This window comes from Bombina bombina, chromosome 1 (genome assembly GCF_027579735.1).
Source record: "Bombina bombina isolate aBomBom1 chromosome 1, aBomBom1.pri, whole genome shotgun sequence".
In the NCBI taxonomy this organism is placed as follows: Eukaryota; Metazoa; Chordata; class Amphibia; order Anura; family Bombinatoridae; genus Bombina; species Bombina bombina.
In genome coordinates, this window is record NC_069499.1 from 615,796,173 (window position 1) to 615,816,169 (window position 19,997).

Consider the following 19,997-nt stretch of genomic DNA (forward strand, 5'->3'; position numbering starts at 1 on the left):
GGTGAGCTTGAAGAGAACAATCAGTGCCTGCTGTCTGCAGTCATTTTCACATAAGCATTTGCTGGAGCAAGAGCAGGTCTGTGAATCCCCTGAATGAACACTATATCTTGCAGTTTGTAGGCACTGCAGCTTTATAACTTGAGGCCTATGTAAAAAATATTGGGGGTCTTTGTATGTTCCTTGTATGTTCCTAACAGTAGTTCATCATTTTTATTTCTTTCCCTACTCTTTATTTCAACCCACACTATCTCTACATTATCACATATCTCATTATAAATATTATATTTATAATGTGATATTATATTTAGTTTACATTGTAAGTTTTAAGCTTAACAAACATAGCTTAAAAACATAATCACAACTAACCTATTCTCCTGTCTCTGTATTATAAAAATACACTTTTTTATGGTTTCAGACACATGTATGTAGTGATGCAAGTCACTCTCAGCATTTGAACCTCACATTTGAAACTTTCTAACATTTTGTGAGTTTCTTACCAATAAGAGGGTAAGGGGGCTCGTCCTTGCCAGGGATCACACACAGGTGGAAGTCATCTGATCTGTTCTGAAGAAGGAAAACAAACTGAGATCCAATCGCCAAAAAAGCAAACAACCATAATGGAAATGGACAAAATATTTTTTTTAAAATGAAAGATTTACACTTGATCTAAAACTAGTAAATAACATTAATAGTTCCACACTTCAGGGTGAAATAAACTATTTGCTTTAAAAGAGGGGTGATAAAATATTGTTCATACACAGTGGGATTAAATGGTGCATTTTTTAGCATATTGTGCGCAGTATTTTGTTCAGATATAGCTGTTCTTTATATAAAACTAGTCTTACAAGCTTGGCATCAGAAATTCCTATCACACACAACAATTATGACGGTGTGTTTGTGATGAGAGGAACATTAAATACACATATGATGAGTTACTGTGTTTCTGTTTTATTTTGTAAAGATATATTTGCTGGTGTTACAGTTGCACTTTCATAAGCCAAATTGAAGTCACAATAGAAAATATTACTTTCCTTTTAAATTGAAGTAAAAATGTCATTTCAGAAATTATTGCTCTGATAAATAGTATTAGATAAAAGACTGATGAAGATGATGCATTGTGTTTTGTCTAAAGCTCAAGAACAAACCTGGTGTAGGGGGGGGACAGTCAGTTCTGCACAGAAATTAATATTAGCTGCTGAAGTCTTTTATTGACCGTCCATATCAAACATTTTACACTTTAGAAACAGTCAGTATTAAGAACTGGTTGAAAGAGTATACTAATTAGCACTCAGTATGCAGCACCTGCTCTCCTTACAGATTGATAACAATTATTTCAATAACTGAATTCAAAATATAATAAACATACTAGATTATAAGTGATAACAACTTGCAGTGTCATTGATTTATTCTTTTTAGAATGAAACATTGTGCCCTATACCCTGGAGGAGTGGACAGATAGACTTTCTTGGTCACAAAATAGTTGAAACCTAATTTCCACAGCACTTATGACAACTTAATAGGATAGTCACTATTTGTAGAACAGATCAAATAATATAAAAATGGAAAATGACTAGGAAAGTCAGAAGATTGGGAAATAATAGCACAAGCCACTATTAGGACTAGAGAATCTAGTGCATTAAAAGGACAGTAAACACATTGTAATTACAACATTCTGCAGTCTTCCAATAGATTAATATACCAGCAGAGTCTGAAATATATTAGAACAGATTAATACCTTGTGTGCGGCAATTGGTTTTCAATGGTCAAACTCCACCCACTTTCCTTATTTGGAGGAGCCACTCTGTGTTTACTGTCCCTTTAGGTAGAAGAAAATGAACTGTTAAATGACTTTCCTGTAGTGTACTTACTGAAAGGCCAAGCTGTTGAGAGGCCAATTTAATGACTTTCTCTGCTGTATCCATGTTAGACACACTTACAGCGGCATTCTGTAAAAGACAGACTGTTAGTAAAAGAAGCAAAACTATCAAAGAAAATATATTTGTTTAAAGATTTAAGTTCTTTGATTTTAAAATATGGAGGTGAGGTATTTGAAGTTAATTGTACAAGGAAAATATATATATAGAAAACATAACTTTATGGGCTAGACTACAAGTGAAGCTCTAAATATTTTTTTTTTTGCTTGTATGTACATATATATATATATATATATATATATATATATATATATATATATATATAAACACATAAATACACACACACAGACAGACACTTTATGCTAGGTCTTTACTCGTGCAAACCCGATGCATGCTAATTTAGTTTGTGCAAGAGCGAATTACTTTCAACTTGTAATACACAAGTAAGTTAGTGCGGTCAGAATGTTGGTTATCGCAACCCATGCTAACAATAGCGTGTCATTTGTAATCTAGCCCTATATAAATTACCAACAATCTTATTCAACCATAAAAGAATACATTTTTATGGCAAAATGTCAGTTTCTTATAAACTATTGAAGAATATTTGAAAATTGATAGTACCTATAAGTCAGTAATTTGTCATTAATTGTATTTTTAGGTAATTACAAGGCGTTTACTGATTTCATGAAGGTCTTAAAAAATGTGTGTATTAATTTATTTCCAATATTTACGTGTGATATTTTCTTATATTAAAAAATTAGTTTGTAATTATTCATTGCTTAGGAGTATTTTGAATGCAGCAGGTTGTACAGTACTCTGAAATACCAGTGCTTCAAGAATCCAATATGTGCTAAATCTGATTCAAAGCAAATCTGTGCTATACAAATGATATGACAACATATGACAAAGCACAATTATCTTATATTTTCAGCATAATTAAGATATTTGCCCTCAGTCCAATCAACTCAGCATATACTAGATAACATTTAAAATCAGTACACAGTCAAACAATGGAAAGCTGTGCTCTGCTCCAGATGTTAATCCACCAGTCTGTGAGATCCAAAAAACATTTGGAGTGACAAAAAAGAAAATAAAGACAAACAATTGATAGTCTTTAAAAAAAAGCAAAACAAAACAAGAAAGCTGAATCCCCACTTGGAGACACTGAGTTATTTAAAAAAAAAAACAAACAAACAAACAGACAAGTAAAATAAACCACTGATGAATAATGTTGAATCACAATTATTTTATGGGATCCTTTTTTTAAAGCATATTTTAAATGTATAGAGCATTTTAAAACGGATGTATTTCTGTGCTGTTTTGAATAAACTAATATATTTGTCATATTTATCAGTTGAATTCTCCTTTTAAATTATTTTTTACAAATCACATAGAACAAACAATCTTTAGAAACATGATCCCTCCTCCTGTTATAGAAAGAGATTTAACAAATCATTGTTAGATATAGGTTAATCAGATTAATTATGTAAAAAATAAAAAATTAAGTAAGATTTAAATAATTATCTATTAACCCATTTACTGCCAAAAAGAGATAGAGCATACAATAATAATAAAAAAACTTTGCAATTTACATCTAATATTAAATCTGCTTTATTCTCTTGGTATCCTTTGTTGAGGGAGCAGCAGAGCACTACTGGGAGCTGAGCACATCAGGTGAGCCAATGACAAGAGGAATATTTGTGCAGCCATTTTTCGACATCTAGCTCCAAGTAGTGACTACCTAAGTATGCTTTTCAAGCAAAGAATTCCAAGAGAAATCAAGTTAGATAATAGAAGTAAATTGGAAAGTTGTTAAAATTTGCATGACCTGTCTGAATCATGAAATATTTTAAGTTTTTATGTCCCTTTAAATAGGGCATGTAATTTTAAACAACTTTCCAATTTACTTTTATCACCAACTTTGCTTTGTTCTCTTGGTATTCTTAGTTGAAAGGTAAACCTAGGAAGGCTCATATGATACTTTCTAAGCCCTTATCACATGCTTTTTTATTTGCTTTTCACAAAAAGGGAGAGCTAGTTCATGTGAACCATATAGATAACACTGTGATCACGCCCGTGGCTTGTGGCAAACACTGCACTAATTGGCTAAAATGCAAATCAATAGATAATAAATAAAATGTCATGTGATCAGGGAGCTGTCAGAAGATGCTTAGATACAAGGTAATCACAGAAGTAAAAAAGTATATTAATATAATTCTTGGTTATGCAAAACTGGAGAATGGGTAATAAAGAGATGATCTATCTTTTTAAACAACAACAATTCTGGTGTTGACTGTCCCTTTAAGTGGTAACACACTGCAGTGAACTCTTGCAACCAACATACAGGAAAGGCACTTTTGGAATTTAAGGGATAACATAAATGTAAATAGCTTGAAACAAATGGCGGTGCGTAAGCTTACCGCAGTGATTTCCTCAGCATCTGTGTATACAACATCAATAGTAACTTTGCTGGAGTAGTCATCTTTTTTCATATCATTAATATACCTGAAAAAAGGAGTAAGAGTGGTGTTACTGAAATCACTTTACTGCATTCATCAAATAACAACAATATGAAACTGGTTAAAAGGAACAGAAGAGTAGAAAAAAATAGAATATTGATATGTGGCGGAAGCGGTAGAGGTTTAAGCATTAAAGCATAGGAGCTATAGTTTAGATAGACATAGGGATTCACTGAAATTAGTGTTAGTTTTTTTATTCAGATTGAGACAAATGATGAATTCATAGGTCAGATTATTCTTATTTGCAATATACAACGCTGTAACATCCCAACATCTGGAACTAAAGAGGTTAAGCAGCTGGAAAATTGTGTCTTACCAGGAAAGAGTCGAGAGCCACTTATCCTTTGTGTCTGAGGTACTAAAGCAGAAAAAGACAAAAGAATAGAGAAGTGAGTTGCACTAATTCTAATTGCACTTTTAGACACCTATGACGGTTACTTCCTGTGATCCACAACATAAGCAAATGGCCCCTTCCGGATACTATTTTAACATTTAAACTGAGGCCAGTCTGGATTTCCTGCTTCTGATGTCAAATTGGATACAAAGCCAACTTTTCTTTTTGTGTTTATCTCTGCTTATCTAAAGGGAAGGTTTTTAAGTCATTTGGTCACAAGGATAAATCAAGCAGTGGGAATAATGATTACTATTATTATGAGGATTTGATTTTGTGAATCAGGCAAGATTATCACAGTATGCACGCTGGGTATATATTTATGGTATATCTACATTTCAAAGGGTCTGGTTTTAAATAAGTCTTGTTTCTTATGGGGAATCAGCGACACATTGGCCTAGATTCAATAAAACCTGCTTGTGAAATGAATATCTTGTGGAAAAACTCTTAATCACAATTTGAAAATTGCCTAATTCAAAGAGGTGCAAGTAGGGGAACAAAATACCTGCCATGCTCATTAGCATACATTTGCATGAATAGTTATACAACATATATTAAAGGGACATTCCAGCCAAAATTGGAATCCACATGGATGCATTTCAGTATTGAATAGAAATATTTTTGTAATTTACATGCATTAGCAAAAATGCTTCTAATAAAAGGCTGTTTTAAACGTGTATTTAAGTATGCACCGTGCGCCAGCATTTTAAACAGCACTTACTCAGAGAGCCTAAGGTGCTTGTACCTTCTGATAGTGACTCAATTTGTTAATTGCTGACATGAAACAAGCCCCACTGGCACACTGAGCAGCTGCAGTATTTAACATGCTGGTTCACTGAGAATATCTAGCTATGCTTCTCATGCACATGTAGAGAAAACAGTAACATTTTACATTGTTTCTGTTTATGCCCAAAAATTAGGCAATTCTGGCATAAAATCAATTATTGGTTAAATCGGGCGCTAGAGCAATAAATTGTTCTAGACATGAAAACTATTTTTTTGTGTCTTTCTGCAAGTAATAGTAACTCCAGGATGGTCAATACAGCAATTTTGATGGGGCGTAATCTTATCCTAGCTAACTGGAAAGCTAAACAGGCACCATACTTCTTAATATTTTCTAGAGAAATTATTAATTTAATCACTTTAGAACAATATTACTGGCATATTCCCACTGATAAAGGAGTTAAAATATATTTGCACAAATGGGCAGGAGCAATTAAAACATAACCAGCTGAATTACAAAGACAGTTAATAATGCCATTGAGAAACTCTAATATAGTCCTTTTGCGGAGTCAAAATGGGGAACTGCCAGCCCAGCCTATTGGATAAAAGATGACTAATGTTGATAAGAATAACTGATTCTGATGAAGAAGATGGAGAATGCAAGGAGGGAGGAGCGGAATCCCTATTTATTTATTCATTCATTTATCCCCCTTTTTTGTGTGTTTTTTTGTTTTTATTTGATCAATATCCAACTCGAAAGTGCGAGCTGGATATGTAAGATATATTAAATTATATCTATAGTGATTTAAAAAGACTAAACCACTAGTTTCTGGAGCATAGGAACACAATTGAATAACAAGAATCCTATACCTAAATTAACTTATGTGTTATATTGAACAAGATGATGTTTAAATCAAATTGTTACCTATTTGGTAATGAATATTTGAGTTGAGATAACAAGGGATCGAGGGGAATTTTTTCTCCATTTTTCCCGCTCTTTTTTTATTTATTTATTTATTTTCTCTCGCCCTCGATATAGGAGAGTGTTCTATAAATATAATGTAATTGAGCTAATAATGTATGTTCCAGACATTATACTATGCTTTGTTCCATGTTAATCACAGGTATTAGATGTATTGTACTAAATTGAGATTATTAACGTGTCTGAATAAGAAAATGAACCGGTGATGTATTTGAATAATAATAATATTGTATTATTATAAGGATCTATTAATAAAAAGAAAAGGAAAAAGAAAAGGAAAAAAAACAACAAAAAACAGTGATAACTTTTACTAGAAGCATTTTTGCAAATACATGTATATTGCAAATATGTTCCTATTCAAAGATTTAATTAATCTATGTGCATTTAAATTTTGACTGGAATATCCATTTAAGAACTAAACCTGCTCAAACTGATTTTAAATGAGTTTGTTTATAATTAGATTCCAACACACTTAGAAGACGTTTACAAGAAAATAGGAGTTTCACCATGATATCATTTGTTTCTATATTTAATCTTTATTTTCAACTTTACCTGAACCCTAAAAATACAGACCAAGTCAGTAAAATACCATCTGGGAGGCCACCTTCAGTGGTGGATTGGCCTACCGGGATGCTGGGATATTTCCCGGTCGACTGCTGGCATTGCAGGGCCACATTCTGTGCAGAAGGAGCCTCCCAGCCAGGACACCGACCAATCACGCAGTTGCTGCACATCCATGATGCAAATCTCCCATTTCACCACATCCCAAAGGTGCTCTATTGGATTGAGATCTGGTGACTGTGGAAGCCATTGGAGTACAGTGAACGCATGGTTCTGTTCAAGAAACCAGTTTGAGATAATTTGAGCTTTGTGACATGATTATCCTGCTGGAACTAGCCATCAGAAGATTGGTACACTATAGTCATAAAGGGATGGACATGGTCAGCAACAATACTCAGGTAGTCAGTGGCATTTAAACAATGCTCAAGTGGTACTAAGGGACCCAAAGTGGGCCAAGAAAATATCCCCCACACCATTACACCACCACCAGCAGCCTGAACCATTGATAAAAGTCAGGATGGATCCATGCTTTCATGTTGTTTGCGCCAAATTCTGACCCTACCACCAGAATGTCGAAACTGAAATCGAGACTCATCAGACCAGGCAACATTTTTCCAATTAGCTTTTGTCCAATTTTGGTGAGCCTGTGCGAATTGTAGCCTCAGTTTCCTGTTCTTAGCTGACAGGAGTGGCACCCGGTGTGGTCTTCTGCTGCTGTAGCCCATCTGTTTCAAGGTTCGACGTGTTGTGCATTCAGAGTTGGTATTTGGCATACCTTGGTTGTAACGAGTGGTTATTAGAGTTACTGTTGCCTTTGTATCACCTCAAACCAGTCTGCCCATTCTTCTATGACCTCTGACATCAACAAGGCATTTTCGTCTACACAACTGCTTCTCACTGGATATTTTCTCTTTTTCTGACCATTCTCTGTAAACCCTAGAGATGGTTGAGCGTGAAAATCCCAGTAGATCAGCATTTTTTTAAATACTCAGACCAGCCCATCTAGCACCAACAACCATGCCATGTTCAAAGTCACTTAAATCCCCTTTCTTCCCTATTCTAATGCTCGTTTTGAACTTCAGCAAGTCTTCTTCACCTCGTTTAGATGCCTAAATGCATTGAGTTACTGCCATGTGATTGGCTGATTAACAATTTGTGTTACCAAGCAATTAAACAGGTGTACCTAATAAAGTGGCCGGTGAGTGTATATACACACATATAAACACATAAATACATATGTGACATTGACATTCATATAAGTGCATTGGAGCCCTTCACAGTAAAGTATATGAGAACATGTAAAAGCATATTTATGCAATATTCATTTTTAATAAAGTGTTATACTGTGTATTTACTGTAAATATTTCACATTCCAATGCTCTCCAAATATGTTCTATGTATTTCTAAATAGATATTCCTATATATTTCTGTAAATATCTATACCTACATATAATCATCTCTCTCTCTCTCTCTCTCTCTCTCTCTCTCTCTCTCTCTCTCTCTATATATATATATATATACACACACACAGTATATAGGTATATATTGTACCACAATACTATCAGATATATGTATAAATATGTACTTATGAATAAATAAAACATATTCTTATATGTGAAGAACATTGGAATATGAAATATTAATATTTTCATGTCGGGTTAGCGCACTTGAGAATATGCAATCGGACGAGTAGGGTGTTAGTTTTTTTCCCATTTTTTTTTTCTCCATTGACTTCTATGGGGGAATACGTAAACGCAATCGCGATATTCTAAGTTCAGCTTTTTGTACACATCCGGTTAGCGCGCAGACGACAATGTTTTAGTTTCAAGCAAAAACTTTACTTTTAGTGGAAAACTAGCGGGAGTATTAAATACAGCTCCACTTGTAATCTGGCCCTAAACCTCTTCTTAGTTTTTTTTATGTATTTGTACAAATAATGGACTAGGGGCTTAGCTGAGGTTTATAGTAAACATATAAATGTTGTTGTATGAATGCTATGTTTTCCATGTGGCACTGCAGGTGACATATGACAACCACATACACATGTTTCCTGTTTTTAGATTATAGTGCTTTTCCAACTGATTAGGAAAAGCTGTAAACTACCATGAGTACCAGAAGATGCTACTGGGAAACCCTTTCATATTCTGTGTAATCAGGTTATAATTTACAAGCTTTCTGTCCTAGATAATGAATATGATTTGTCATTTTCTTTCTTTTGTCCCTTTTGTATAACATTATTTCCCCACAGTAGCATAGAGAGTATTTGATTATATATTTACAACATAACTTATATGCAGTGTTTGCAAATCCAGTGTTTTTTTTCTCTACAAGACAGACTATTTATACAGCAGCTAACACCTGTTCCTAACTCTGACAGTTCCGTGCCCCTGCACCTTAGCAACAATTATTTACATTTCTAAGTCAGAGCACAAAAGTACTATATACCATAACATAACAGCAAATAGCATAGTATGTGCATTGCAATATTACAGCTTCTGACCAACTAAGCAGGCCTGCAAACATGACAGACAGCAGCCACAGAAAGCTCCCAAGTATTGTTTAATCCTATTCTGATGTCTGATTTACTGATGTACGTAGAACGTTACCTGAATGTCACAGTGTAGTTTGTGATGGGCCAACCAATTACAAATGAGTTTTCAGCACTCAGCTTCTTTACAGAGGCCTCTTGGAGGGAGGTGGAAATCCACAGATCACTCAGACGTACCTGGTTCTTCAGTTTTAGGCTAGAGGAGGACCTGAGAAGGAAGAATTATCTGTAATTTAGACAATGTTAGAGGATTCCTCAATGGGTACCAAAAAGCTTATTCTTTTGAAGAGAGAGATCAAAAAAGTATGACAAGATGTTATTCATTAAAGACACATCCCACTTCACATGCAATTAAAAGACACATTAAAGACCAACAGTTTGAACAAAAACATAAACGTATGTTCTTCCTTTTTCTGGGTAGGCATTGTTTAACTTTAAAATAACTGATACATAAAGTGGTGGTCAATTTTAAATGTAATGAAAGTAGATTCTAAATCTGTGTACTTATTTAGATAGGGTTTCACAGATTAATTGTTGTAATAGATGCTCAGTCACATGGTTTCATTCATTTTATGACCCCCCCCCCACCTGCTCAGTCTAAGCCTATGTTTTTTTTTTCAAGGTGATGTTCGCACCTCTTAACCAATTGCCTATCTCGCCATATGACTCGGGGAGGAAAAAAGTGTTGCACTCCGATTTCCTGGAAACCCTCTGAGGAGAACGTGTCCCTGAGCATATTCTCATAGCACCCATGGGCATTTTCTTCTAAAAGGAATTCATATTAGTGCCTATCTCCGTAGCGCGCATTGCTTTCTATGTAGATAACGGGTGAGACTGCTCTCTATGTCCCTATACTACAGAAACGTAAAGGTTAATCTTTCAACTTAAATGCTATATTTATATAAATTAGAGATTTAAAGAGATATCGTTAACCTTTCAAATTTGACTATGAGAATAAAATATATTGTTTAGTAGTTGTTTGATTACAAATAGCCAGTCACACAATAGTGAACTGGACAATTACAATAGTACAATCTAATATCAATGTGTAAACTAGGGACTGCTATAGGTACATTCTGAAAGGACTGTTAGAAAGAGTACTGTAATTAAAGTATGGATTTAATAACACATATGTAATGGAATTGATAATGTAATGTAAGAACAATGTAACAACAATGTAATCAACAATAAACTGGACACTGTAATTTATTTTTCTATTTTGTGAGTTTGAGTTACAAAATAAACCTATGCATTTATCAAAATGTATGTACGTATAGACCTGACAAAGTCCTGCACAAAAAAAGGGAGACAAATAACGCCAATGTGTCTGAAAATTGTTAATCTATATTCATTATTAATACATGGGTATAAAAGTTCAAGCATATATGCTGACAACGTAAAACAGTTTTTAAAGCGGTACTTGAATTCATCAAAAATATTTATACTACACCCATAAAAGCAAAGACAGCAGATGTGTTCAACAAATTATTCACATCAGTGTATTTAGAACAAGTTATTTTTGGTTGCTAAGCAATGAGTGAAGGATGGGATCTTTGATCAAATATGGAATGTTATTCTCACTTTGACTTGGCAATGATGAGTGAGTCACGAAACAGGAAGATGATCCTTTCCTGGGTCTGCCAGCCACTTGTTAGCTGCACACGGTCCTTCAGGATAAATAGGGAGTTAGGGGCACAGAATGCAGCGATGAGAAGTCCATTCTCTGTGTTTGTGGGAAGCAAATTGGTCTCCCTAAGGATAAACAATAATAAATAAAGACTTAAGAAAGCACTGAGTAAGTTTCTGCCCTGCACAGTAATACAGAGTAACATATCTATACTAATGCACAGTCTACCAACTTTTAGATCGCTTCACTTACAAAGTGGGTCAGTTTACTTTCTGCACCAGTCTAGATCCATTTGTCAGAGAAAATTTCATTTGTGGTTCTAGGTTTTGCGAAAAATCAGGGACAACAACACTACGAGCAAACCTTTAGACTCTCTTGTTTTTGAAGACAATGTATTTTTGTTTTCTTTTTCAGTTACTGTTATCAAACTTGTATATGACCAATAAATGAAGAACATAATGGCCTCTAGTTATCAACGTGTCTACTTTACCTGCCTTCGCCGGCCCAATACGCCGCCTAAGCTCGCCTACCATTGCCGCCGTGGACCTGAAAAATCTCACCAAAGTTATCAATAAATCTGTCAAAAAGCCGCGCACCAAGTACGGGGCGATGAGCAGCGGACTGTGATAGTTATCACTCATCCGATCTCGCTGCTCTTTGGCTTTTTGACTAACTATACTGTTCTACCCCCTATACCGGCGCCCCCGGAGCCCCCCGCAACTAAATAAAATTATTAACCCCTAAACTGCCGCTCCTAGACCCCGCCGAAACTATAATAAATGTATTAACCCCTAAACCACCTCTCCCGGAGCCCACCGCCACCTACATTATACCTAGTAACCCCTATCCTGCCCCCCTATACCACCGCCACCTATAATAAATTTATTAACCCCTATCCTGTGGATCCCGGACCCCGCCGCAACTAAATAAATTGTTTAACCCCTAAACCGCCGCTCCCGGACCACGCCGCCTCCTATATTAAATGTATTAACCCCTAATCTGCCTAGTTAAAATAAAGAGAAATTAACCTGTAAAATAAAAACTAACCTAAGTTACAATTACACATAACACTACACTATACTTAAATAAATTATTCCTATTTAAAACTAAATACTTACCTGTAAAATAAACCCTAAGATAGCTACAATGTAATTAATAATTACATTGTAGCTATCTTAGGATTTATATTTATTTTACAGGTAACTTTGTATTTATTTTAGCTAGTTAGAATAGTTATTAAATAGTTATTAACTATTTAATAACTACCTAGCTAAAAGAAATACAAAATTACCTGTAAAATAAATCCTTACCTAAATTACAATTAAACCTAACACTACACTATCATTAAATAAATTAAATAAATTACCTACAAATAACCTACAAATAACTACAATTAAATAAAGTAACTAAAGTACAAAATATAAGTTACAGCTAAGTTACAAAAAATAAAAAAAATAAGTTACAAATATTTCAAAAATATTACAACAATTTTAAGCTACTTACACCTAATCTAAGCCCCCTAATAAAATAGCAAAGCCCCCCAAAATAAAAAAAATGCCCTACCCTATTCTACATTAAAAAGTTACCAGCTCAATTACCTTACCAGCCCTTAAAAGGGCCTTTTGCGGGGCATGCCCCAAAGAAAACAGCTCTTTTGCCTGTAAAATAAAAATACAACCCCCCCAACATTAAAACCCACCACCCACATACCCCTACTCTAACCCAAACCCCCATTAAATAAACCTAAGTCTACCCCCCTGAAGATCATCCTACCTTTAGCCGTCTTCAGCCAGCCGACCACCGATGGAACCGAAGAGGAGATCCGGAGCGGCAGAAGTCATCATCCAAGGGGCGCTGAAGAAGTCTTCCATCCGATTGAAGTCATCATCCAGGCGGCATCTTCAATCTTCATCCATCCGGAGCGGAGCCATCTTCAGACGAGCCTACGCGGAGCCATCTTCTTCCACCAATGACTGAATGACGAATGACGGTTCCTTTAAGTGACGTCATCCAAGATGGCGTCCCTCGAATTCTGATTGGCTGATAGGATTCTATCAGCCAATCGGAATTAAGGTAGGAAACATCTGATTGGCTGATCCAATCAGCCAATCAGATTGAGCTTGCATTCTATTGGCTGCATGCCCCGCAAAAGGCCCTTTTAAGGGCTGGTAAGGTAATTGAGCTGATAACTTTTTAATGTAGGAATCAATAGGAATCAATGGGATGTCGGGCAGCAGCGAATATGAGCTTTCGCTATGGTCGGACTCCCATTGATTCCTATGGGATCCGCCGCCTCCAGGGCGGCGGTTTGAAAACCAGGTACGCTGGGCCGGAAAAGTGCCGAGCGTACCTGCTAGTTTTTTGATAACTAGTAATAGTAGTCAGATTGTGCCGAACTTGTGTGCGGAACATCTGGAGTGACGTAAGAATCGATCTGTGTCGGACTGAGTCCGGCGGATCGAAGCTTACGTCACAAAATTCTACTTTTGCCGGTGTAAAGGGCTTGATAACTAAGGCGAATCAGCCTCGCCACAAATACGCTGCGGAATTCCAGTGTATTTAAGGTTGACGGCTTGATAACTAGGGGCCAATATGTGAAATAAATGGTAACCATTTAAAAAAAAAATGCTAAAACTGATTGTTTTATCATACTGCATATTACATTTTAATATATAATAATCTTAAAATTAACCTTAACAGGGAGTTTGGGCTGGCACTCTCTACGTGTGTTTTATTCTGCTAGTTTGTCTAAATGCCTATGAAAGGAACCACAGGCTGATCTGGTTGAGTTGGGCAGCTCTGATTTAAACATTCTCTATTGACTTCTACAGTAAAGCTCATGAACATGTCCAGGACTAGGGATGAACAAATGTGTTGAAAGTGTAATTCATTTGGTAGAACGAATAGTCCTGTGGACATTCATTTTTGACAATCACACATAACACTACACTATACTTAAATAAATTATTAACTATTTAATAAGAATAAAAATCTATTAAAATTCGGTAATCTAATGTTATTTCTGTTTTTTAATGTTACTTTAGTTTTCTAATTTTCATAATTAGATTGAATACACATATTCAAAATTTTGAATGTAACATTTAACAAATACTATTCAAAAGTTCAGTAGTTCAAGGAACAAGGATCAGTGGAAGAAATATCAAGGTGAAAGGGTGCCAGAAGATTACACACAAAATAAGGCTTCAAAAAACAACGTGCGGGGGGCTGTGGACTCTTTCCCATGGAAGAAAATTAAATTATCAGGCAAGCATAATTTATCTTTTTCTTCCTAATGGGAAAGAGTCCACAGCCGCATTCATTACTTGTGGGTAAAATTATACCCAAGCCAAAGAGGACACTGAATGCCAAGAACGGGAGGGTAAGAGGCGGCCCAATCTGAGGGCACCAGGACTGAACCACATCCCATAAACAAAAAAGTCCAGCTTTATCCAAAAGCAGGGAGCAAAAAACAAAAAGAAAAAAGGGCCCCAAGGACACAAACGACAGTCCCAAGCCTGGATAAAAACCCCATGCAACATCACCGAGCTAAAAGGACTTGAAGCGCACTATCGCCCAAAGGCAGATCCCATACACACGTCCCCATAAGGGAACCCTGACCAACAACTCCCCAAAGTAAGAAGCAAGGTAGAGGGATAACGAACCAGAACCCTGTCTACCAAAAGACAGATCACACTAGCTTGGGAGACTCCAGAAAGCCTCACTAGATGCCAGAAAAAAGGCCATCATCAGTCAAACGTGACCAAGACGGAGACCGAAAGAGAACAAAAAGTATCTAGAGAGACAGGAGAAAGTGAAAACAACCCCCTTGTCCAGTTCCCCAGCTGGAGGGAACCAAGGAGTTCGTCTTAAACCAAAAAAGAGACAGAGGCACCTCCCTACGAGAACCCCGCAGCTCAGGAGAAAAGGAACCAGCAAAAACCAAGTTCCTAGACCAAACACCCCTCCATGGAGTGAAGATTCAAACCCCCAAAAGAAACAGAGGCAGCTGAAAAGTCAAAAGATGACAACAACCACAGAAGCGCCACAACGAGGACCGCTCACACACAGAAATAACAACCTGTCAATGACAGTGAAAAGTCCAGGGACAGAGTCCCCCCCCCCTGAACAAGACGGAGGAAACACCACCAGCCACCTTGAAAGAGTGCGACCAGAACACGGGCAGAGTCCCACCATTAGAGGAACACCAAACCCAGAAGTCCATTCCCAAGGGCATCTCCATCCCTGAAGCCGGGACAAAAGGAACACACCCCCAGAGAAAATTATCTCCCAAGGGAAGACGGAGGACAAGGGAAACCTTGCCCCCCCTGGACACAAACTCGACACAGGGGCCAAAACTATCCCAAAACAAGCCAGCCCCCAAAGGAGCAGAGACTACCTGAGGTAGCAATCTCGTGGCCCCACAGCAGAAACTGGTGGGGAAGACCTGAAGACAAAGTGACCCTACTAAGGCACTACACAGGATGCTGATGCAAGGTTAGAGCACCAGAACAGCGGACCCCCAAAGGAAGTCTAGAACACATTTCTATATAGAAAAGCAAAGGCCCAGAGCAACCATAAGGAGGGGACAGACACAACACGAATGCCAGCGGGAAAAGAGATGGGACAAGCATAGACAGAACTATACCAACACCACCCGGAACCCCAGCCCAATCCTAGATCCACAAAGAGACCTGAAGAAAAGGACCCCGACCAAAATTCCAGTCAGACACTCCTCACCCAAGGAAGGAACCCAAAAAAGCAACAGGAAATCTAGCAAAACCTAAGAGAGGTCCGCGAAAAAAACACAGAACCGATCTTAAGGCAATAGAACCCACAACACAGAGCAAAACTCTGTGACATCCAAAAACTAGGATCCCACATCAGCGTCCAACCCTAAGAGGTTGGAGAAAACTCTGGAAAATCCCAGAACCAGAACCGAAGTGAACAAAGCAACCCCAATAAAACCGGGTTCCAGCTAGAAGAAGACTCCAGCAGCAAAAAAGGTGAACCAGGCCCCCACGTGGCAACTCACAGGCTATCCACCCCAAGCACCACTGCCGGAGCACAGAGAATACAGGCATGAACCTGCAATGTCTCGCATACCGACAAGTGCTCCACCGCTGATCCACAAAGAGGATCCATTAAAAGTGGAACGAAACGAGGTCCAGAGACCCTAGGTGTCTAAAAACCACCCAGGGGGTAGAAAGAAGACCAAGGCCCCAAAAAAACGCCCTAGCGGAGAAGGCCCTGCCCCCCTGAAGGAGAACTAAAGCGACACTGCGGAAGCCACCGACCCAGTCCCGGGAGAGAGTGGCATGCCCAATCTCTCCCGGTATGCGGACCCGAAAGCCCGGATGTAGATGTATAGAGTAGTTTGTGAAAACAAACAATAAAACAATAAAACAAAACACACAAGGTCCCACCGGACAACACAACAAAGTGCACACAAATTCCGGACCCAAAAGTCCTTGAACAACTTCCAAGGAAGTAACAGAAAACAAGTCCATCCCAGAAATTCCAGAGGAAACATCAAATAAAGAAGTATCCAAACCAGATGAAAGAAAAGAAGGCAGCCGACGGCATCCGACAAAAAAAACTCTGGGAAAGGACACGAGCAACTGACAGGAGACGATCAACATCCCAAATAATCTTGCTCGAAGCACCATTCGATGACACAGTCCCCGACTGATAAAGGAGAGGATCCCTCAATAAGTCGTAAAGACGACGGAGTAGAACGCGCAGCTGCGCAATCCACTAACGAAAGGTGCAACATGGAGGAATATTCACCCCAGGAGGTAACTGAATAGACCCACCCGAGGTCTGGACACCCGGGATAATCGGGCAAGAACACAGCCACACAGAAACCTCCGGATCCTGAAGGCGAACAGGCGCCATCAAGATATTGGAGCAGAAATGACCCGCCATCTCCAGGGGAAACAAACAACCCTGTGCGGAGGGAGAATTAACATTAGGGTTACCCGCAAATGTAGAGGAAGGGTGTTGTTGGAAGTCTGCCATTTGAGGAACAGAGCCCCCAAAATCTGATGGCTCAATAGGCCCCTGGCTCCCCAAGCCTGAGGAACTAAGCGCTATAAGAAGGCACAAGAGACAGGACTGATAAACCTGCGTCAGTGGGGCCGAAGCACCTTCCTCACAAAAGGAAGAAACAACGACAGTCTCAGCTTCAGAATCCTCCATGGTTAAAACCAAAGAGAGAATTAGGACAATACAAAAAAACCAACAGCACCTGACACCCACAATGGCTGGGGGACTCACCACCTCCTATGACCAGATCTGAACGAAGCAGAAAATCTTCAAAGCCACACGGACAGGAATGCAGAAGTGAACAAACCCAGTGTAACCACGCCCGGTCATAAGGTGAACCGTAAAGTCCAAAAAAGCGAGCCAGAAAAAGGCGGCAACTAGGCCCCACTAAATCCTATAACCAATTCTCCGATCTCAGCCCCAGAGCCAATACCCAACACACAAAGCAGGAAAATCACATAAGAACATGATTAAATAACCCCACCCTGTTCACAAATCCCCACTAAGGAAGGAATTATCCCATGATTCCCATATCCGAAAAGAGGATTCTCACTGAGACTCAAACCTATCTGTCACATAACAACATAACAGTCATAATTATAAAATGAAACAATCTTACCGGAATCTACGCCGTGGAACAGGAACACGGCCCTTCAAGTGTGACGGATAGTAGCGTCGCCTCCATCATGGACTTGAGAGAAGACAGCAGGTAGCAAAGCGAAGGGTCAGCAACGCCAAGTGCTAGAGGAGCTGTTAATATGAGTCGGGATGGTGTCTCAGAGAGAACTCCCACTGCATCTCCGGACTCTAACATTCGCCTGTCCCATTGCGAAGAGTACTACCCTCCATGAGAGACACACTTTATGTAAAAACTAATAAAAGTATCTTCTTTAAAAAATAAAACTTCTTACACTTCTCTGCCAACCTCCTGGGATGAAAGGCAAAGAATGACTGGGGGATAGGGGAAGTGGGAGGAGTATTTGAGCCTTTGGCTGGTGTGTCTTTGCCTCTTCCTGGTGGCCAGGTTCTTATTTCCCACAAGTAATGAATGTGGCTGTGGACTCTTTCCCATTAGGAAGAAAAAGGGGACTTGCTCCATTAATCATGTCTTTCACTTTAATGGGATTTAGAAAATGTATTTTACGTATAAACAAATGCATTTTAAAGTTAAACATAATGCAAAATACTCTCTCACTCACTATTAGTTAAAACAGTCATCAAATTAATATTTAGAAATTGTTTATAAAATAAATAGAGACATGTGGTAATCAGCATTAGAACAAACTGATGCCAAGAGGCCTCTGAATGAAATTATCTCCATTAAACTCAGCTTTGAGGACATCCCATATTAACTGCCAGGAATGTATTATAATTAACAAAAATGTACTGTCTAGCAGGGCAACTTTTAACATTTTCAGGTCCCTAGGCAAGATAAATGTGTGGGGCCCCTCAGCCCAGCTCCCTTATTCTCCCCCTGTATGCCCTGCCTCCTGAATGGCCCTCCAACCCAAAATTCAGTGTGTCCTTTCTAAAGGCTAACACTATATATTACACCTCCTGATACCATTAAAACTTCTTCATAGACTAAATACAGGAAGTACATTGCACCTTCTCATACCATCAACCCTAATGACAGTGCAGGCCCCCAAAAGCGCAGAGCCCAGGGCAGGTGCCCCTCTCTCCCTGCCTAAATGACAGGTCTGTCTGTTACATACAAAAAAAATATAAGAAACTGAAAAAGACACATAACATTGAGGGCCAGATTACAATTGGTGTGCAATTTAGCTCTTTTGCTTGAGTGTAAATTTTGTTAGAAGTAATCTTTTTGCAGGTGTCGGGTTCTGTGGTTAAGTTGAAAGTATAAAGTTTGCACACAAGTTAAATCCGACGTGCTAACTAAATATTGCAACTCATTCTCCCCATAGAAATCAATGGAGATTGCAGAACCCCCCCCTCCCAAAAAAAAAAACGAACACCTATCGCTCACGTGTTAACCCAACAGGAATTATTCATATTTAACATTCCAATGTTCTTCTCTTCTATATATACCTTTACCTGTATTTCTATTCCTATAGCTATATAGGTATAGATATCTATTTTATATAACATTATCATATATATTATATATATATATATATATATATATATATATATATATATAATATTAATTAAAATAAATGTATTTTTTTCTATGTGAAGAATATAGAAATGTAAAATATGCGTATCGAGCTTTGGGTTTTGCAGTTTAGGTCTAACATGGTGTCGGGTTAGCGCACATTAAGAAATGTTAACTTCAATGAGCATTATTGAAATATTAAATATAAAATATTTAAAAATATTAATAACAAATATGAAAAATAATTATACATACTGTAAAAATTCTAAATAATGCATTGAACATATATACATTTTTTACAGTATCTATAATAATTTTGATTAATATTTGTTAATATTTTATATTTAGTATAACGCACATAGGGAGAGATTTATCAAGCAGCCGATGCTGCTTGCTTCGCCCGAGGTTTCAGGTCCGCCTGAAACCTAATTTAATAAGCAGCGATCATAAACAGCGCCACCTTTCAGATACGATCGGGATGACACCCCCTTCTAGCGGCCGTGAATGTGCAGGGGTCGGCATTGCACAAGCATTTCTTGTGAAATGCTTGTGCAATGTTAAATGCCGACAGCGTATGCCGGGCAGACATGATTCGCTTCAGCGAATCATGT

The 19,997-nt window shown here is 37.8% G+C and overlaps 1 protein-coding gene across 1 annotated transcript in view; it reads right to left on the reverse strand.

Moving 5' to 3' along the window:
- Nucleotides 1-19,997, reverse strand: part of LOC128645776 (rho GTPase-activating protein 20) — a 238,603-nt gene that overhangs the window by 57,940 nt on the left and 160,666 nt on the right. Inside the window, exons 3-8 of the mRNA XM_053699009.1 lie at nt 11,180-11,350; nt 9,657-9,806; nt 4,710-4,751; nt 4,295-4,379; nt 1,869-1,946; nt 498-564 (exon numbers count right to left, since the gene is read on the reverse strand). Coding sequence (XP_053554984.1) covers nt 498-564; nt 1,869-1,946; nt 4,295-4,379; nt 4,710-4,751; nt 9,657-9,806; nt 11,180-11,350 — 593 coding nt within the window. The remainder of the gene's footprint in view (nt 1-497; nt 565-1,868; nt 1,947-4,294; nt 4,380-4,709; nt 4,752-9,656; nt 9,807-11,179; nt 11,351-19,997) is intronic.